This window comes from Furipterus horrens, unplaced genomic scaffold, assembly GCF_987537825.1.
Source record: "Furipterus horrens unplaced genomic scaffold, mFurHor1.1.pri manual_scaffold_5, whole genome shotgun sequence".
Lineage (NCBI taxonomy): Eukaryota > Metazoa > Chordata > Mammalia > Chiroptera > Furipteridae > Furipterus > Furipterus horrens.
Genome location: NW_028327175.1, coordinates 44,662,954 through 44,680,183, shown reverse-complemented (window position 1 = coordinate 44,680,183; position 17,230 = coordinate 44,662,954). Strand labels below are relative to the sequence as shown.

Genomic DNA, 17,230 nt, shown 5'->3' with positions numbered 1-17,230 from the left:
AAATAATAAACAACTGAATAAAACAAGCAAAAAACATAAAAATATTAATTTCAAGTATCAATAAGAGCCATGAAGAACAATGGAAGAGGGTGGGAGGTAGAGAAGATGATGGGAGGTGGTCAGGGAAGGCTCTGAGAAGAGACCTTGATGAAGTAAAGAACAACAGCTCAATGATGATGCGGGCGTAGGGCATCCCAGCCTGAGCCCGCGGGCTTGGCCTGTCAGGGAAAGAACAAGGCCCAGCGGGGAGTGAACAAGGGGGACTGACAGATGAGACACCACTGAGATACCATGAAGAGGCCTCTAGTTTATAATTGGGGGTCTGAACTTTATTCTAAGTGTGATGGGAAGGAAGCCATCAGAACAGCCCTGTTCACAAAAATCACTGCAAGCCAAAAGTGCAAGCCATGTACGTGACTAAATTTTCAAGTAGTCGCATCTTAAAAAAGTAAAAAGAAATTCATAAAATCAGTTTTAATAATGTTATTTAACTCACTAAATCCCAAATATAATTTCAACATGTAATCAATATAAAAATCTTTAAAAAGTACTTTACGTTCTCTTTTTACATCAAATATTTGAGATATATCATGTACAGAGTCGGGCAAAAGTAGGTTTACAGTTGTGAGTACGTAAAACAGTTTATACTTGCATTATCATTTATTAATTATTGTCTTATTTTCCATATGAACAACCGTAAACCTATGTTTGTATTTTACACATATAGCACATGTAAATGGAAAGAGCCACAGTCCAAAGTCTCCAGAGATACGGTGGACAGTGGCTGCCACACTGGCCACACTACAGGGTTCTGGTAGGAGACTCAAGTTAGGTGGGAGCCGGACTAGGCTTTCTGTCACTTGACTTGAATCCAGTTTATTCCACTGCTCTAGGATGCTGACTCATACATGCATGTTTCACCCACACAGGTAACTTAAAAAAACAGGAGACAAAAACTTTACATTCATTTTCTATTTGTTTTTTAACATTATACTCATGCATATGATTTATTACAGTAAAACTTTTGTTTTCTTTTAATTATAACATCAACACATGCTTATTGTAAAACAGACAATACAAAATGTATAAAGTAAAAAGTGAGATTTCTACGATTTTACCCCCTAAAGATACAATAATTTCATGTCTACTCTTCCAGATTTTTAACACATATATATGGAAAGGTAAATATGTATGTATTTTTTATTTAGAAAAAAATAGGCTCAAACTAATCTGTACTGTTCTGAGACCACCTTTTCTCTGCTTGCTAATATATTAAAGTCATCTTCTAATGCACAGGTTTCCTTCAAAGAGGGGTAAGCCTAGCCCTGGCTGGTGTGGCTCAGTGGACTGAGTGTCAGCCTGCCAACCAAAAGGCCACCAGTTCGATTTTCGTCCAGGGCACATGTCTGCACTGCAGCCTAGGTCCCTGGCTAGAGACATGCGAGAGGCAACTGATCAATGTTTCTCTCTTACACTGATGTTTCTCTCCCTCTCTTTCTCCTTCCTTTCCCCTCTCTCTGATGATAAATAAATAAAATCTAAAAAACATAAAAATAAAAGAGAGAGGTAAGCCGAGAGTTAACAGTTCTACCCTGGACAGAACCCTTTATATGAAAAACAAGTAAGAGGCAGAAGGACAACTTAGTTATGGAGGTCCCTAAAAATTCTAAAGTGTCCCAGGTGGCCAGCCCTAACCCCCAAATTTAACCAATGTTTCTGACCATGGATAAATGTATAATGTCTCAGAGTCCCAGTTTCCTCATCTGTAAAATGGAAATAATAATAGTATCTGGCTCACCAGGGCTATTGTGAGAAACAAATAAGATGAAACATATGAAGTCCTTAAGCTAAGGACATAGTAAATATTCAGTAAATAATTTAAAAATAATTATTGCTATCATTGTTTTTAGGAAAAGAAAATTGGAATATGTGAAAGCACTGTGAAACTCAACCAGAAGTAAAAATACAAAAACAGAAGAACAGCAGAGGGGAAGGACAGGAAAGGCAGTCTTAAACCATCCCCCCAGGAAAAGCTCCTCAAAAGCGAGGATGTCAGTCCCAGGTGGACACACATCCAAGGTAGGTAGATACCTTGTAATGTGTACCTATACCTCTTCCACACCTGATCTATACCTCTTTATAAAGACATTCTTCAGAGGAACTGACTCCAAAGAAACCTTAAAAATGGGAAGAGCTCATTCATTCAGCCCAGCAGCCTTTCTCTGATAACCATGTGTGTAGGGAGATGCCTTTCTTAACATTAAAAGTGCCTTCCCCTGAGTACAAGGAGAGCAGATGGGCAAGGAAGGCCACAGGAGAGTCACCTGGTCTTTGACGAGCTCCACTGCAGACTCCTCGAGATCCAACTCATAGCACAGCCTCATGAAGAGTGGTCCAAACTTATACTCCCCCAAAGTGACATTTCTGTTCTCTGCATGGTACCTGGTAATCAAAATGATTCAATGAGTCAAATGGTGAGATACAGGGAAAAGGACAGACAGAAAATGGCATGCACTCGGCTAGGTGTTGGGGACACAGTCAAGAGTGAGGTACTCTCACAGTGTGGAGGGGAAGCTCGCAGAAGGAAAGATAACCAGAGGACTCCTGGAGTGCAGAGATACACCAAGTATTTAAATAAGCAAATCAACAAAGGTTTGTTGGAGGCCCTCTCACCCTGTGAAATAAGAAAGGAAAGGATACATTGTAATCATCTCAATTTACCCACAATCCAGCTAAAACTGACTGAGTGTGAGCATACTCCTATGTCAGGAACAGCAGGGGACCTGCAACTGTCTCTGTAGGGACCCCACCTAGGGAGGAGCAAAGGAAAGGGGGGGCCCCTTCACGCTGGCTTCATCTACATCTAGGATGGCAAATAACCAGCAGATGCGTTTTACAATTTATACTGACCTCTCTGTTTTCCTCAGCTTGGAAAGGCATATGTGAGCTACAACCATCTACCTAAACAAGTTAAATGCTGGTTTGAAATTTTAGTTTTAGGAAGAGGCAAATTTCAAAGACAGTGACATCTTATTTGTAGCTTGAGATTTCTTTCAGAGGCCAGTCTGTCAGTTAGAACTGCATAACTGCAAATTGCAGGCACCACTTGACTTTCAATAACCAACTTTCTGTGCTTTAGACACAAAGAAGACAATCTGATTGAAAAAACAAGTACCTCGTGATTACATGTAAATCAGATTTTAGAAAGATTCATTCTTTCTGTGAATAAATCCCAAACACCACAGGGACAAGCTCTAACTTGAAAAACCAGAATACTTTTCAACCTGGTGAAATCACTGAGGAAAGTCACAGTAGCAATTATGAACAGTCCATCTTAAACATATACACTGCCAAACAGAATGATGATGTTTACCTTTAAAGATACATTTCAATTACCAATTACAGAAGCTACAAAAAATATTCATTGTTTCATTACAACTGCTATGAATTAAGTTATTATATCAAAACATCAAGTTGTTATCTCTTAAATAAATATAATTTTTGTTCAATCATACTTAAATAAAGTTGTACAAAGTAACTTATTAAAAAATATATAGTGTGGTAAATAAGGATTTTTAGACCCTCATTCCAAACTAACAGTTCAAATCCCAACCCTCCTGCTTATTAAGCGTGTAACCATGAGCAATTTAATTAACCACTGCATGCTTCAGTTTCCTTATCTGTAAAATGGAGATAAGAAGAGAGCTCAGAGTTTTTGTGAAGATTAAATGAGGTGACATACTTGGCACACAGCTAGTCTTCCATATACATTAGTGCTTATAAAATGTAAGATACGCTGAGGAAAGCATCTTTAAAAACCAATGTATTTCAGTAAACAGTGTCATGAGAAACTTCTTCCATATTAAAAAGAAAGCAAAGAAATGTTTCCTCAATTTATATAACATTCACACTAATCAGAAGTCCTAGAAAGCCACAGAAATAATGTATCACCTTTTCAACAAGAAATGTTACGGTTAGAGGATCTAAAACCCTCTGTAAACCAATGTGGTCAAGATCAGGATGGGATTAAGTCGCTCTTCATTTTTGGCTCAGTTAGATTTATATTTCAGCTCACTACTCTTCTTCCCCAGCAGTGGGCCACCTGTCTCAGGAAGAGAGGGAACAGGTTGGCTAGGCTCTGGCCCACCCATCTTCCCATTTGTCCAGCTGTCCACAAGCAGAGAGAAGGACAGCAACTGGACAGAGTTATTGGAATCGATAAAGAATTGATGAATCATACTTTGAATGTTTATGAGAAAAAGAGTGGAAAGAGTATTTAAAATTTTATCCTGTTTTATTACTCTTTTAAACATCTGATAGCTTTGGGTAGTAAAGAGGCCAGAGGGTCTTAAATGATTCAACTTCATGAAACTGAAATAACAGAATTAGGTTTGCTGATACAGTGTGACTGTAAATCAATATATCTCTTTTGGAAAATAATCTGGCAGTTCATATGGACAAGCTTTAAAAGGTCCATACCCTCTGAACTCAAAAAGAAAATAAAGAATAAGTTTTATGCATAGAGTTGTTCATCACGGTGTTATTTATACTGGTGAAAAGTTAGAAATCATGTAGACATTCAACAACAGGGGCACAGTGAATTAATATACCTAACATATAATGGAATATGGTATACAGTATTCCCTCACTTATCGCGGGTTATTATGTTCTAGACCACCCTGCAATTAGTGAAAATCCGCAAAGTAGGAACCTTACATTTATTTTAATATTTACATATATTTTAAGGCTTTATAAACCCTTCCCACACACTTATAAACCATTCCCAGTCCCTTATTAACCTTTCCCGCTCCCTTATTAACCTTTTCTACACTTTTATAAACACTACTTATGTTCTTAAAACTTATTCTACACACTTAAACCTACATAACTTTAACATATGTATACAGTACTGCAAAATTCCGCGATAAGCAAAAAATCTGCGATAAATAATTAGATATAATATTTTTTTAAATCCCGCAATACAGTGAGGCCGCAATAAGTGAACTACTGTACAGTAGTCCCTCTCTATATCACGGTTCACTAATCGCGGCCTCACTGTATCGCGGGATTTAAAAAAATATTATATCTAATTATCTATTGTGGATTTTTTGCTATATCGCGGGACTTTGCGGTACTGTATATGTATGTTGTTAAAGTTACATAGGTTTAAGAGTGTAGAATAAATGTAAGGTTCCAACTTCGCGGGGGGGGAGGTTGTCTAGAACGTAATACCCGCGATAAGTGAGGGAATACTGTATTCATTAAAATATAATTCCTAAGCATATGATTAACAAGCAAAAACATTTATTCTATAATGCTTACTAGGAAACAAGAAAATATCATTATATAATATATACAGTAATAATTAACAACTATGTAAAATAAACCCTATCTAAATCATAAACCTTTGTGTGAAAATAATTGTTAAGGATGTATTTTTGATTTGCAGTTGGGAATCCGCAATGCTAATTTATAATCTGCGATGTTAACTTATAACTTAAGTTATATGAGAATTTTTGGCACCCCTAACACCTGTGAGGGTGACCAGTATATCACAATATTAACAGCAGTTTCTTAGAAGTGGTAGATAGGCCCCCAAAGATGGCCACCATCACACTGCTCCACCCACCCAGAGGTGGAAGCCTTTCCTCACCCCATGAATCTGGGCTGGCAAGAGAATACACAGAAGTGAAGCTGTACCAGTTCTCAGCAGCTCTATAGGCCTGCAGCTTCCACTTATGCTGTGGGCTAGTGCAGCTTGGGCTAGACTCACGAATGGAGATGCTACAAGGAGAGAGAAGGCCACTTGGAGGGGTACTGAGGCATCAGAAATGTAGGTGAAGCCTTCTCGGACCTTCCAGCTCAGCCCAGAGACCTGTAGATGAGCAAGCGACGTTAGTCAATGCCAGCAAAGAACCGCCCAGCTGAGGCAGGTCTAAACTCCTGACCCACAGAGTTGTGAGAAATAATAAATAATGGTTGTTTTAAGCAACTGAGTTCTGGTGTGGTTTGTTATGCAACAAAAGACATCTGAAACAGCACAACTTGCAATATATTTGTTCTTTCTGCTTTTTTGGTGTTTTTCAACTTTTCAATGAATTTTGTGTAATTGTGTTATTTTTAAAAAGGAAAATAAAAAACAAGTTTTTCACAATATAAAATTGTTAATGTCCACTACAGACAAGCTGGAGACATCAGAAAAGTACACATTTAGACATACAAAAAATATAGAATGTACAATTCCCAGAGAACTAGTTAACTTTTGTATATATTCTTCCAGTATTTTATATAGGAATACTTGTATTTCTCTATAAATGCAGGTCCGTGTACAGAAATATATCTTTAAAGAATGGTGAAAGAAGCAATGAACTTAATTTCTGAAATGAAGCTCATTAATTTCCTCCTAAGGAAGTAAAACCTTTGCTGGGTTTTCTAATAGCAGACTATGATTTCATGTGAGTTCCTTCTGACAAAGGAAACTCCGACGATGGATCAGACACAACAGAACATAATAGCCATAAGCTGGGCGGAGGGAGACTAGTTAGGAATCCACTGAAGTGATCCAAGTGAGAGACGCTGAGGTATGAACTAAGACACTTGTAGCAGGGACAGAGAGAGAAAGGCTAGAGATGAGAGATACCAGGGAAGAGGAAGCAGTCGGATTTCCTATCATGCCAGGGAAGAGAGAAAATGAGATTAGGGGAAAGAGGCCCCCAGGCATCTGTATTGAGCAACTGGTCAGTACCACAGAAAACACTGCAAGAGAAAGAAATTTGTGTAAGTGAATGTGAAGACCCAGGGATGTGTAAGTAGAGTTAGTGAATGGCTGGTGATTTCTCGGGGCATGGATTATCTGTTTTTCTAGCCCCAGCACCTGGCATGCAGTAGGAACCCAACAAATATTTGCGGCGAGAATGAAGATAAATGTCTAGAGCTCAGGGCAAGCACCTGGACAAAAGATTTAGCAGTTCTCAGTATATAGGTGATGGCCTAAACTAGGGAAGCAGATGAGATTGCTCAGGAAACAGAACAGAGTAAGAAGGGACAAAGGCTAGCCCAATTCTAAGGAAATGCCTCACCTGTAAATGACATTTTTAGCCAGTTCCACGTCATTCCGCGACTCACACAAATGAAGTAAGATTCTCAACTCGTCCTTCAAGATGAGCTTATTCTGGGTCAGTTTCTCCTCCAAGTTTCTCAAATAGGTTTCTGGAAGAAAGCACAGTTAGGTGGCCATCACTAGGGCTGATTGGGACTGTCAGAGTCTGGCCTCAGGGAGAAGGGGAAGCCTGAACCTGGCACGTTGCAAAGGGACACTTGCGGAGCGCATTGCTCATGGCCACACAGGCTGGTCTCCTTGAGTGCAGCGTCAGAGATAGTACATGACACAAGCCATCTGTGCCACGGGGCACCAGCCCAAGCCCCACCCAAGGCTTTCGCACAAAGAATCTCTGGGGATAGGAGCACAAGAATGTGGATTTTTGACTACTGGGTAATCTTTATGCACATGAAAGTTTGGGAATATCCCAGAGGTTATAGCCCAAAGAACTGTGTATACAGGTGACTCATGAGGGGGTAAAAAAAAGAAAGAAAATGTAACCAAGATCCACACCATCAATTGGCAGGGCACCTAGCAAGAAAACTGCAAAGAAAATGTGAACCGAAGATGGGTTTGTCCATAGCGGTTGATTCACATGACTCAGAAATACATTATGTCTCTTTCATTTGGTCCAGCTTTACCTCTCTTTCATTCCTCTTGGTCTCTCTCTACTCAGTTGTTAGAAAGTATGCCACAGAGCTACCTAATGCATAGAGGGTAAACAAAAAAACAGGCACTCTTGCCTTGGCTGGGCAGCTCAGCTAGTTAGAGCATTGTCTCTGATATGCCAAGGTTGCAGGTTCAATCCCTGCTCAGAGCACATACAAGAATCATCCAATTAATGCATAAATAAGTGGGACAACAATTGATGTTTTTCTCTCTCCCTTCCACTGTCTCTCTCTCTAAAATCAATTTTTTTAAAAAAAGTCACTCTTTTTAAGGTGATCACACTCTATCTCTGCCCCTTGTCTTGTGTCTGATCAACTGTGGGGAGAAACAACAAAAAGAAACATAGCTTCTTGGCATTGGGAAGGGGCTATATTCTCTCCAGAATGTGGGGTGAGATGCAAGGCAGGCACCAAGCAAGCATCTGCTTTCCAGAAGGCATGGCTGTTCTCAGGAACAGAAATGGCCAAGAAAAGTCTACAGGCTTTGCTCCAAGGCCCAGAGCTCTAAAGGAGTAGCACAATATACATTAAAAATGCCTGATCTGGAAGCTGAGGCAGACACTGCTCTCCATTTACAAGAAAAGAAGGCCCACTAGGTTTGAGATGCTGTGCAGTGGTCCCCAACCTTTTTGGCACCAGGGACAGGTTTCACGGAAGACAATTTTTCCAAGGACCAGAGGGCCGGGGGATGGTTTGGGGATCATTCAAGTGCATTACATTCAAGCTCACCTCCTGCTGTGTGGACTGGTCTGTGGCTGGAGGTTGGGGACCCCTGCTGTAGTGGACCCTCCAATCTTTACTTGCAGAACCACATAATGGTTAAAGGTTTTAGAGAGAGAAGGAACTGGGATGAAATCTAGGCTCTGCCACTTACATGCTATGGGGAGACCCTTTGTGAGACCTGATTCCTTACATGTAAAGTGAGGTTACCTTGAGTTGATATACATAACGCAGTAGCACAGAGCCTAGCATAGAGCAACTGCCAGGAAATCACAGACATTATTGTTCTTAGTTTTATTCCTTCTGTCACCTCTTAGATTTAAGAGGATTTGTTCTATTAAATATTTCTAAACAATTTCCAACATAAAAGATTTTAATGGGATGACTTCACATCTTCAGCCTTCTTAATAAACTGTAAGAATCCAAAATTTAACAGATATAACTTGTATTTTAATACTAATCACTGAAGATGTAAGTGTTTATCACATACTCATACTCAGAGGTATGCTTCCTGTTCTGAAAAAGCACAAGGTCTATTTAAGAAGACGAGATATATTTATAGAAAGCTTTCTGAGAACATTGATGGAGTCAATGGCACGTGATTGACTATAAACATAATAATGGAAAAGAGAAAAATCAGAGTGGCAGAAACAGACCAGGTAAGGGAAAGAGACCAGGTCTGGTGGGAGGGGAGAAGTACCAAAAAGGAAGAAAGGGGCTGGATAGAATCGGAGAAACTGAGAAGAAGGGGTGCATTCTAGGCACCAGCATGAATAAAAGCACAAAATGGTAGTGGGGGGAGGTGGTGAGAGGAGAACTGTGACATCACACTGGACTCCAGAAAGGGTAAGGTCTGTCATGGGAGAGCTAGGAAGCCAGGGGGTACATTTGTATATGATGGCATATATAAGGCCATGCCACTGCAGGTTCTTTTACAAAGATGAAATGTTGACAGGATTTTATAAATGCCAAATCTAACAAAGGACTGTCACTCATTATATTAACTGCCTTTAAGAACATAGACACAACTGTCACAGACTTAGAAAGACTATGACAATTGGAAATAACAACTAAATAATGACATGGAACCCTAATTTTGCAATTTCATATAACTCAAAAGACCTTATGTAAAAAGAAAAGACTTCAGTAAAATCTAGATTGAGTCTACTAAGCTGAAGTAATATATTCTCTCCCACACTCAAGGCTTGCTTTTTTGTTCTGTAGGTGAGATTATTCAACAATATGATTAGCAGAGCAGTGAAGGAAGACATTTCTGGAGGGCTGAACTATGAGTGAAGAGAAGCAAAAAGTGTTAATTAGGTGTTCATATACAAATAATAGAGAAAGGAGAGCTGAAAAAGTCAATAAAGAGAAAAGAGTTAATAAAAGAAAGAGTGTTGCTGTTCATAAAGAAATGTGAAACACTGAGAAACATTCAATGCACAGGAGAGGGAATGAATGTAATGAGATTTCTCAGGTGCTGAAAGGGAACAGCACTTGGGTGGTGGTGTAGCATTTTTAGCTTTTTATAGGAAAAAATTTCAAATATATCAGAAAGTAGAGAGAAGAGTATAATGACCCCCACCCCCAAATCCAGCCTCAAAAACTGTCAATATTTTGCTAATTTTTAAAAGGAATCTTTGTTTCAGCCTATTGACTTTTCCAGCACAGGATAGAAAATATGAAAATACATCATCATACATAGCACTGTTTGTTTTATTTTATTTTATTTATATGCAGATATATATGTGTATAGTGGAGATATAACATAAAATGTATTTTTTTAAAAAAATTAAGGGTTGCATCAAAAAGTCTGAATACCAGTCATCTGGAGCAGTTCTTCTCAGACTTTACTGTGCATGAGAATTGTCTGAAGCCTGAGGTTTAGCATTTCTATCAACCTCCCAGTTGCTGCTGACCCTTGCCTTTGAGTGGCATGGATCAGGAGAAGACTGGTTGCAACAGCAATTTTAGTATTTCTCTAGGATCCTGGCTGAAGGGATAAGAGGAAAGTTATAGACTCCGCAGGTAAAGAATGAGATGAAAGGTGCATTTAAGGGTAGACTAGAAAGCGAAAAATAAGTCACCTTGAGCTGACTTATTTTCTTGAGACATAAGGTCATTGAAAATGAGACTGACTAGGGGTAGGGACAGAGGAAACTTAAATGACAGAACAATGAACAGATTAACAAAATAGATTCAATTACCTTTGGAGCCAGAAAGAGTATGTGCAATAGCCACCTTCTTATGCTGAAATTCCCGTAATTTCACAATATTATCTGTAAGTAGATATCTTTTACCTAAAAATTAGAGAAAAAGAGTAAATTCATTTGACTGTTTTATACTCAGCATGTAACATGAGGACAGCTTGACTGCCTCCATAACTGATCTTATCTTCACTTAGTGTCAATAATCCATCTAGACAGGTACCAATATAAGTCACCTTCATTGGAAAAAAAACCTCCAAAATACCAGAGAATGCAAATCCTCAGCAAGACAAATTATGTTTGTGTGTGTAAAAGAAGCTAGTGATTGTGTGTGGAGACGGGTGGACAGGAATCTGGGATCTGAAAGACAAACAGATATTCATCATCTGGTTAAGAGTACTAAGGGAATTTTAAAACACACTTAAGGCTATTGTTTATGCAAAACAGGAATACAGTATTCCCTCCCTTATCGTGGTATTACATTGTAGACCCCCCGCGATAGGTGAAAATCCGTGAAGTAGGAACCTTACATTTATTTTAGTATTTATATATATATTAAGGCTTCATAAACCCTCCCCACACACTTATAAACCATTCCCAGTCCCTTATTAACCTTTCCCACTTCCTTATTAACCTTTTCCACACTTTTATAAACATTACTTATGTTCTTATTCTACACTCTTAAACCTACGTAACTTTAACAACATACGTATACAGTACCACAAAATCCCGCAATATAGCCAAAAGTCAGTGATAAATAATTAAATATAATATTTTTAAAATTCCCACGATACGGTGAGGCCATGATAAGTGAACCACGATATAGAGAGGGACTACAGTATCTAGTTTTGGTATATCTAGGTAGAAGCACAGATTGTAGTGGGAAAAGCTATAGTGTGACCAAGTCTGTCACTTGTGAAATGAGGAGCATTGCCTCTCAGATTTAAATTAGCAACATTCTCAAGAGATATCAGAAATCACTGATCACAGCTTGGTAGAAGAAATGAGTTTGGTAAACATCATTTCTTTAGGTTGCTGGGCTGTGCATGGAGTGGGGCTTGGCCAATGTACCATCCATAAAAGAGTTCTGGGTACTGCAATAACAAGGTAACAATAAAAACTGCCATGTGGAAAGCCAGTCCAGAGAAGGGGTTGCAGTGGGATTCTACAGTAGGGCTGCCTGCGTTCAAATCTCTTCCCTCCCTCTGACCTTAGGCAAATGAGGTCAGACTTGCTGTTTCCTCCTCTGTGAACTGAGAAAAGAATGGTACTGTCACTGGGTGTCGTGAGGAGAAAAGGAATGCGTGTAAAATGCATTAGAATAATGCCTGATATAGAGTATTACATATTTTATTACTACTCATCAGCATTTTCAATTATTTTCGTAAATGTATTAAGGGATAATTTTACAAATGAAGAAATCCGTTCAAGGTCTTTCAGATTGTGAGCTGCAGAGCTAGGACTCTGCTCCCAACTGCAGGACACTGCAACTAAAGGAGGAAGGGGTGTTCTCGGAGAGCAACGTTGCCCTATCCGAGGGAATACTACAGCCGCAAGGTCGAGACCCAGCCCGGCTGTCCTTTCGTTCCCAGGTTCGTGGGTGTCCACGGAACCCAAGGGCCACCTCTGCACCCACGCGCAGCCAGAGGCCGAAGGCGCTCAGCTGCCCCTGACCAGTAAGTAACTACGGTGCAACGGTGCAGTTATTTCTCCAAAGTGATGCCCACTGCGGGATAAAGGTCCCTTCTCTCCCATCCCTCCCTCCTTCACGGGCAGAGGTCGCGGATACCTCCGAGAGGGCAGCGGCAGCAGGTGGAGCTTGAGCCTCCCACCCCCGGATACGCCAAAGACCGCAGCACCTGCAGAAGGGCTGGCTTCGATGGTCGAAACGCGGCAGCCATGCCGTCCCGGGCCGCACCAACTGCGGGCGCCGGGGGAGCGGAGCGCTTGCCAGACTGGGGCTCCACCCCTTCCTCTGCCCACAACCCCCCCCGGGCCGGCGTTCTACTTGGTACATTCCAAGATGGCGGCACCCATGGTGCGGCGCGGGATCCCCCTGGCGCGGAGAGTGGGCCTTCCTCGTCTCTCCCTGACAGGTTGGTGGCCGGCTGCTGCCTCATTAGATCGTGGAGCTGCTTCATTAGATCCCTGAGAACTCTGTCCCTTGAGTGAAGAGAGCGATGGGCTTTCAAAAGGAGCGGAAATGCTTCTGGGATTTAGTTGCTGGAGGAGCCATCTGGGGTGTTAGGTAACACAGTAAGGGGACATGAGGTCTCTGACCCATCTCCCTTCGTAAAGTAATAGTGTCTGCCCATCCAGAGGTGTAATGAGCAGAGAAAGTCCAGGTGTGAGCGCTTTTGCGTATGATTTGCTGGATTTGTGTGTTATGTGATTGTCTTCTGCTGACCCTGAAAAGCCCAAATGTGTCCACTCTGGGGCTATGAAAATTTTCTCCCTGCTCAGGTTTTCCTTGCAGGGAGGTGGTAAGCGTTGTCCTCACCATCTATCACTTGGCCAGAACCCCTGGTCTTCACTGGGTGGAAGACTTTTTCAGTATATTAATCTCACTTTACCTGATGACCTTAGACACAATTTTTGACCTTCCTTTGCTACAGTTTTCTACCTATAGACAATGCTAATAGTTACTTGTAAGGTACTTTGATATCTGAGTGAATGGCAGCCCACTCAAAACCTGTTTAATGGACCTGCTGATGAAGACATTGGAAAACTTTTTTTTTTTACATTTCCAGGAGCCAAATCCTGACAAATGTATATGACTATTTGATTAAAATGCAGTAATCACAATCGATTTTTCTAACATACTTTCTCTAGCCCCTATAAGAAAGCAACACATACACTCTTGCTGATACTTTTTTTTAGGAACATCCATTAAATATTAACATGAAATCACAGAGCTGGCCACCAGAAGTTTTTTGAGGATTAACTGATTGACCCAGCTGGTGAAAATACTTAATGCCACCTGTTAGGTAAAGTGGTATGCACAGTACCTGGCACCTCAGTAAGCATTAGCTCTTGTAGCTATTTACAAACATGTTTAGTTATGGTTGTTAGTAAATGTTTCAATTTAAACAAGACCTTAGATTTTCTATTAGGGAGGGCATCCTGGTTGTTTAAAATGTTTGGGACAATCATTCGAACAAGGGAATGGAGATGAGGTAAGAATTGAATTGAGAGAATTTCCAGTTAGCATTTTGGTCTGAGTTTGAACTGGGGAACTTGTGGTAGGTTATACACCTATACTATTCCATTGTGGTAGATACTAGCTGCATATGGTTATTTAAATTAGTGAAAATTAAATAAAATTTAAAATTCAGTTTCTTAGTTGTATTGTCTGCATTTTTTTTTTTTTTTAAGTGCTCAATAGACACCTGTAGCTCGTTGCTATGCTCAATAGACACCTGTAGCTAGTTGCTACTGTGTTGGACCGCTCAGAATTGAACATTTCCATCATTTTATCAATAGAAAGATATTGAACAAGTACTGGGTTAGACCATAGATGAAAGGAATCTTGAAATTAGGAAATGGAGGCTGTATGGCAAGTAATATATATAAGTTGAATAGTGCGTTATGGACCACTTGGGATTTGAAAATGCTGATGAGGAACTTGACTTTAAGTCATCAAAACATCTTGGACTATTACAGGACAAGAGAGGAAAAATAGTCTATTTTGTAGAAATTCAAGGCAAATCAATATTTGAAACACTTTGGTGCTTTTGTTGATTTACCATAATTAAATCATAGTGAAAGGAAAATTTATTGAGATGAACCAGAAAAATGACTTCATGATATGAAGAGGGCTACGAGAAGGAAATTCATTGGGCACCTGCTACACAGGGAACATTAGGCTAAACACTTAATACCATATATGCATTCATTTAAATTATGATACAAGGTGGCATTATTTCCTCATTTTACATGTGGAGAAAGAGGCTGAAGACCTGTGTAACTTGCCCACATTTTCTTAGCATTTATTAGCAATGCTGGGATTCAGACTTAGACTTTGTGACTCTAAAGGCCATTTGAGTCCACAATCACACTGCCTCCCTTTGGAATTGCTGGGCTGTATGGCAACTTCATGTTTATATTTTAAGGAACTGCCAAACTTTTCCAAAGTGACTGCACCATTTTACGTTTTCACCTGAAATGTGTGAAGGTTCCAGTTTCTCTACATTTATATCAATGGCTGTTCTTATCTATCTTTTTTCTTATAGCCATCCCAGCAGGTGTGAAGTGGCATTTCAATGTATTTGGCATTTCCCTATAGAAAATGATATTAAACACCTTTCATGTACTTGCTGGCCATTTGTATGCATGTGTATATGTTTGTGTGCATACTTTTTTTAAAGAATATTTGTTCAAATCCTTTGTCCATTTTCAGTTGGATTATTTGTCTTTAAATTTTGAGTAATGAGTTATGCATATATTTATAATACAACCCCCTTATCAGATAAATGATTTGCAGATGTTTTCTCTCATTGTGTAAGTTTTCCTTTCACTTTCTTGATAGTGTCCTTTGAAACACAAAAGTTTTAAATTTTGATTAAGTTGCCACTTATTCTTTCTAATTCATTCTTTTAATTCACATTTGTTGAGCACTGTCCTATGCCAATCATTATGCCAGATGCTGGGAATAGAGCTATGCCATCTGCTGAGTTACCTCACATTTGGCTTATTAGGTTTCTCTTATTTAACCCTAGGGTACTAGTTTATAAGATACTACTGTCTGTTTTATGTGAAATGTGGGTAAATATGCTGATCTAGGTCAGATGGAAATGTTTTGAGAACCAACTAAAGATTATGAAACTTTCAATTAATGAGTTAACAGTTCAGCAAAATATTCAGTTTTCTTCTACTTGTTAGAGGATGAATGCATGTTGTCTGGAACAGAATGGTTAACCGTGCAATGTTGGTTACAGTATCACATCAGAATCTTTAAATAATCTAGTAAATTGAGTGTATACAAAGATATGCTTAACAAAACAGTTATAGAAACTGAACCTGTTGTGAAACCATGAAAGCTGAGATCATTGTCTTTTTCCTCAGGTAAAAGATATCTGCTTTCTTCAGCATATGTAGACAGCCACAAATGGGAAGCAAGAGAAAAAGAAGATTGTCACCTTGGTAGGTGCCTATGTGTCTTCTTCAGTCTCTTCATATGTTCATGATCATTCATATGATGTATATATGAAATGATGGTTTTATGATAATCCAACTCAGGTAAGTACAATTTAGGTCTTAAAAAGAATTAGACTTTTGTTTTACATATGGCAAAATCATTTTTGCTATCCTATTTTTATTGCGTTGATGAGTAGTCTTCCTAAATTTTGTAAACAATTCTGTTTTTTCATTTTTGTCCATTTTTATTGTATAGTTATGTTAGTTGCTCTGCAGCCTATCTCTGTTTTACATTATCTGTGAAGAAAAATATATTTTTATTGTCATTTCTTACCCTGTGGTCTTCAGAAGACTTTTTGACTCTCCTCTTATTTCACTGCTGGGTGATAGGTGGATTTGAAAGCAGTGTTATAATCTCATATAAACCATTTAAGAAAAAGAGGTGGCTAACATCTCATGCAGTAGGCTCTTAATTACAGGCTCCTGTTCCTTATATTACACAGAAAGCAGCCATTCTTTTATAAACTAACAAGGCCTAAATGAAATCACTGACCCTATGATTATTTTATAGAAATGTACATGCTAAATTTATATAATTTTTTAAAAGATTTTTTTTATTGTTATTCTGTTATAGTTGTCCTAGTTTTTCCCCCTTTGCCCTCCTCCACCCATCCCACCCCCAACTGCCACAGTCACTTCCCACACAGTTGTCCATGTTCCTGCATCATTCATACATGTTCGTTGTCTAGTCCCTTCCCCTTCTTAAATAGCTGTGGAGATTATGAAGATTAGTAATTACGTGTTTGCACTGAAATATAGAATCACTGAACAGCAGATAGAAATGCAAATAAATACAGATACAGTATACTAGCAAAGTCAAGCACCATTTAGTGTTATTATGGCATTATCATAAGTGACACAGTTTCATTCACAAATGGTCAACAACTCTTGGTAAAGTTCTGAGCAAATCGAAGTGCTGTCTTTCCTCAGTTTACGCAATACTTGCATATGGAAAATTCAGCTTATTTTCAAATTATGCCCCTACAAAGTACCATATTTTTCACACTATAAGACACTCCTGACCATAAGCTGCACCTAGGTTTAGAGGAGGAAAACAAGAAAAAAAATATTCTGAACCAAATGGTATACTAAAATACTTAATAAAATATAACAGAATAATATTTCAACCATGTAAAGTGAACAGCAGTTAACAGTGGTATTAAGGACCACCATCACTGTCATTAACAAATGAGGAGAGACTTTAAGGTTCAAGTACTCTTCTAGTTTTCTGGGAACCTCAAAAACTCATCATCGCAAGTGTCAGAATTGATGAAGCTCAGTTGCTCACAGTCACTGCTATCACTTTCTTTGCTATCTTCACACTGACCAGACGCCCTGAG

At 39.2% G+C, this 17,230-nt stretch overlaps 2 protein-coding genes across 2 annotated transcripts in view; one reads left to right on the top strand and one right to left on the bottom strand.

Annotated features, from left to right (window-relative positions):
• Positions 1 to 12,631, bottom strand: part of PTCD2 (pentatricopeptide repeat domain 2) — a 28,641-nt gene extending 16,010 nt beyond the window's left edge. The window contains exons 1-4 of the mRNA XM_090276369.1: positions 12,484 to 12,631; positions 10,695 to 10,787; positions 7,080 to 7,209; positions 2,325 to 2,442 (exon numbers count right to left, since the gene is read on the bottom strand). Of these exons, the coding sequence (XP_090132495.1) occupies positions 2,325 to 2,442; positions 7,080 to 7,209; positions 10,695 to 10,787; positions 12,484 to 12,595 (453 nt within the window). The 5' untranslated portion in view covers positions 12,596 to 12,631. The remainder of the gene's footprint in view (positions 1 to 2,324; positions 2,443 to 7,079; positions 7,210 to 10,694; positions 10,788 to 12,483) is intronic.
• A 76-nt stretch (positions 12,632 to 12,707) lies between these two features.
• MRPS27 (mitochondrial ribosomal protein S27) overlaps positions 12,708 to 17,230 on the top strand; it is a 76,981-nt gene continuing 72,458 nt past the window's right edge. Inside the window, exons 1-2 of the mRNA XM_090276370.1 lie at positions 12,708 to 12,790; positions 15,759 to 15,836. Coding sequence (XP_090132496.1) covers positions 12,718 to 12,790; positions 15,759 to 15,836 — 151 coding nt within the window. The 5' untranslated portion in view covers positions 12,708 to 12,717. The remainder of the gene's footprint in view (positions 12,791 to 15,758; positions 15,837 to 17,230) is intronic.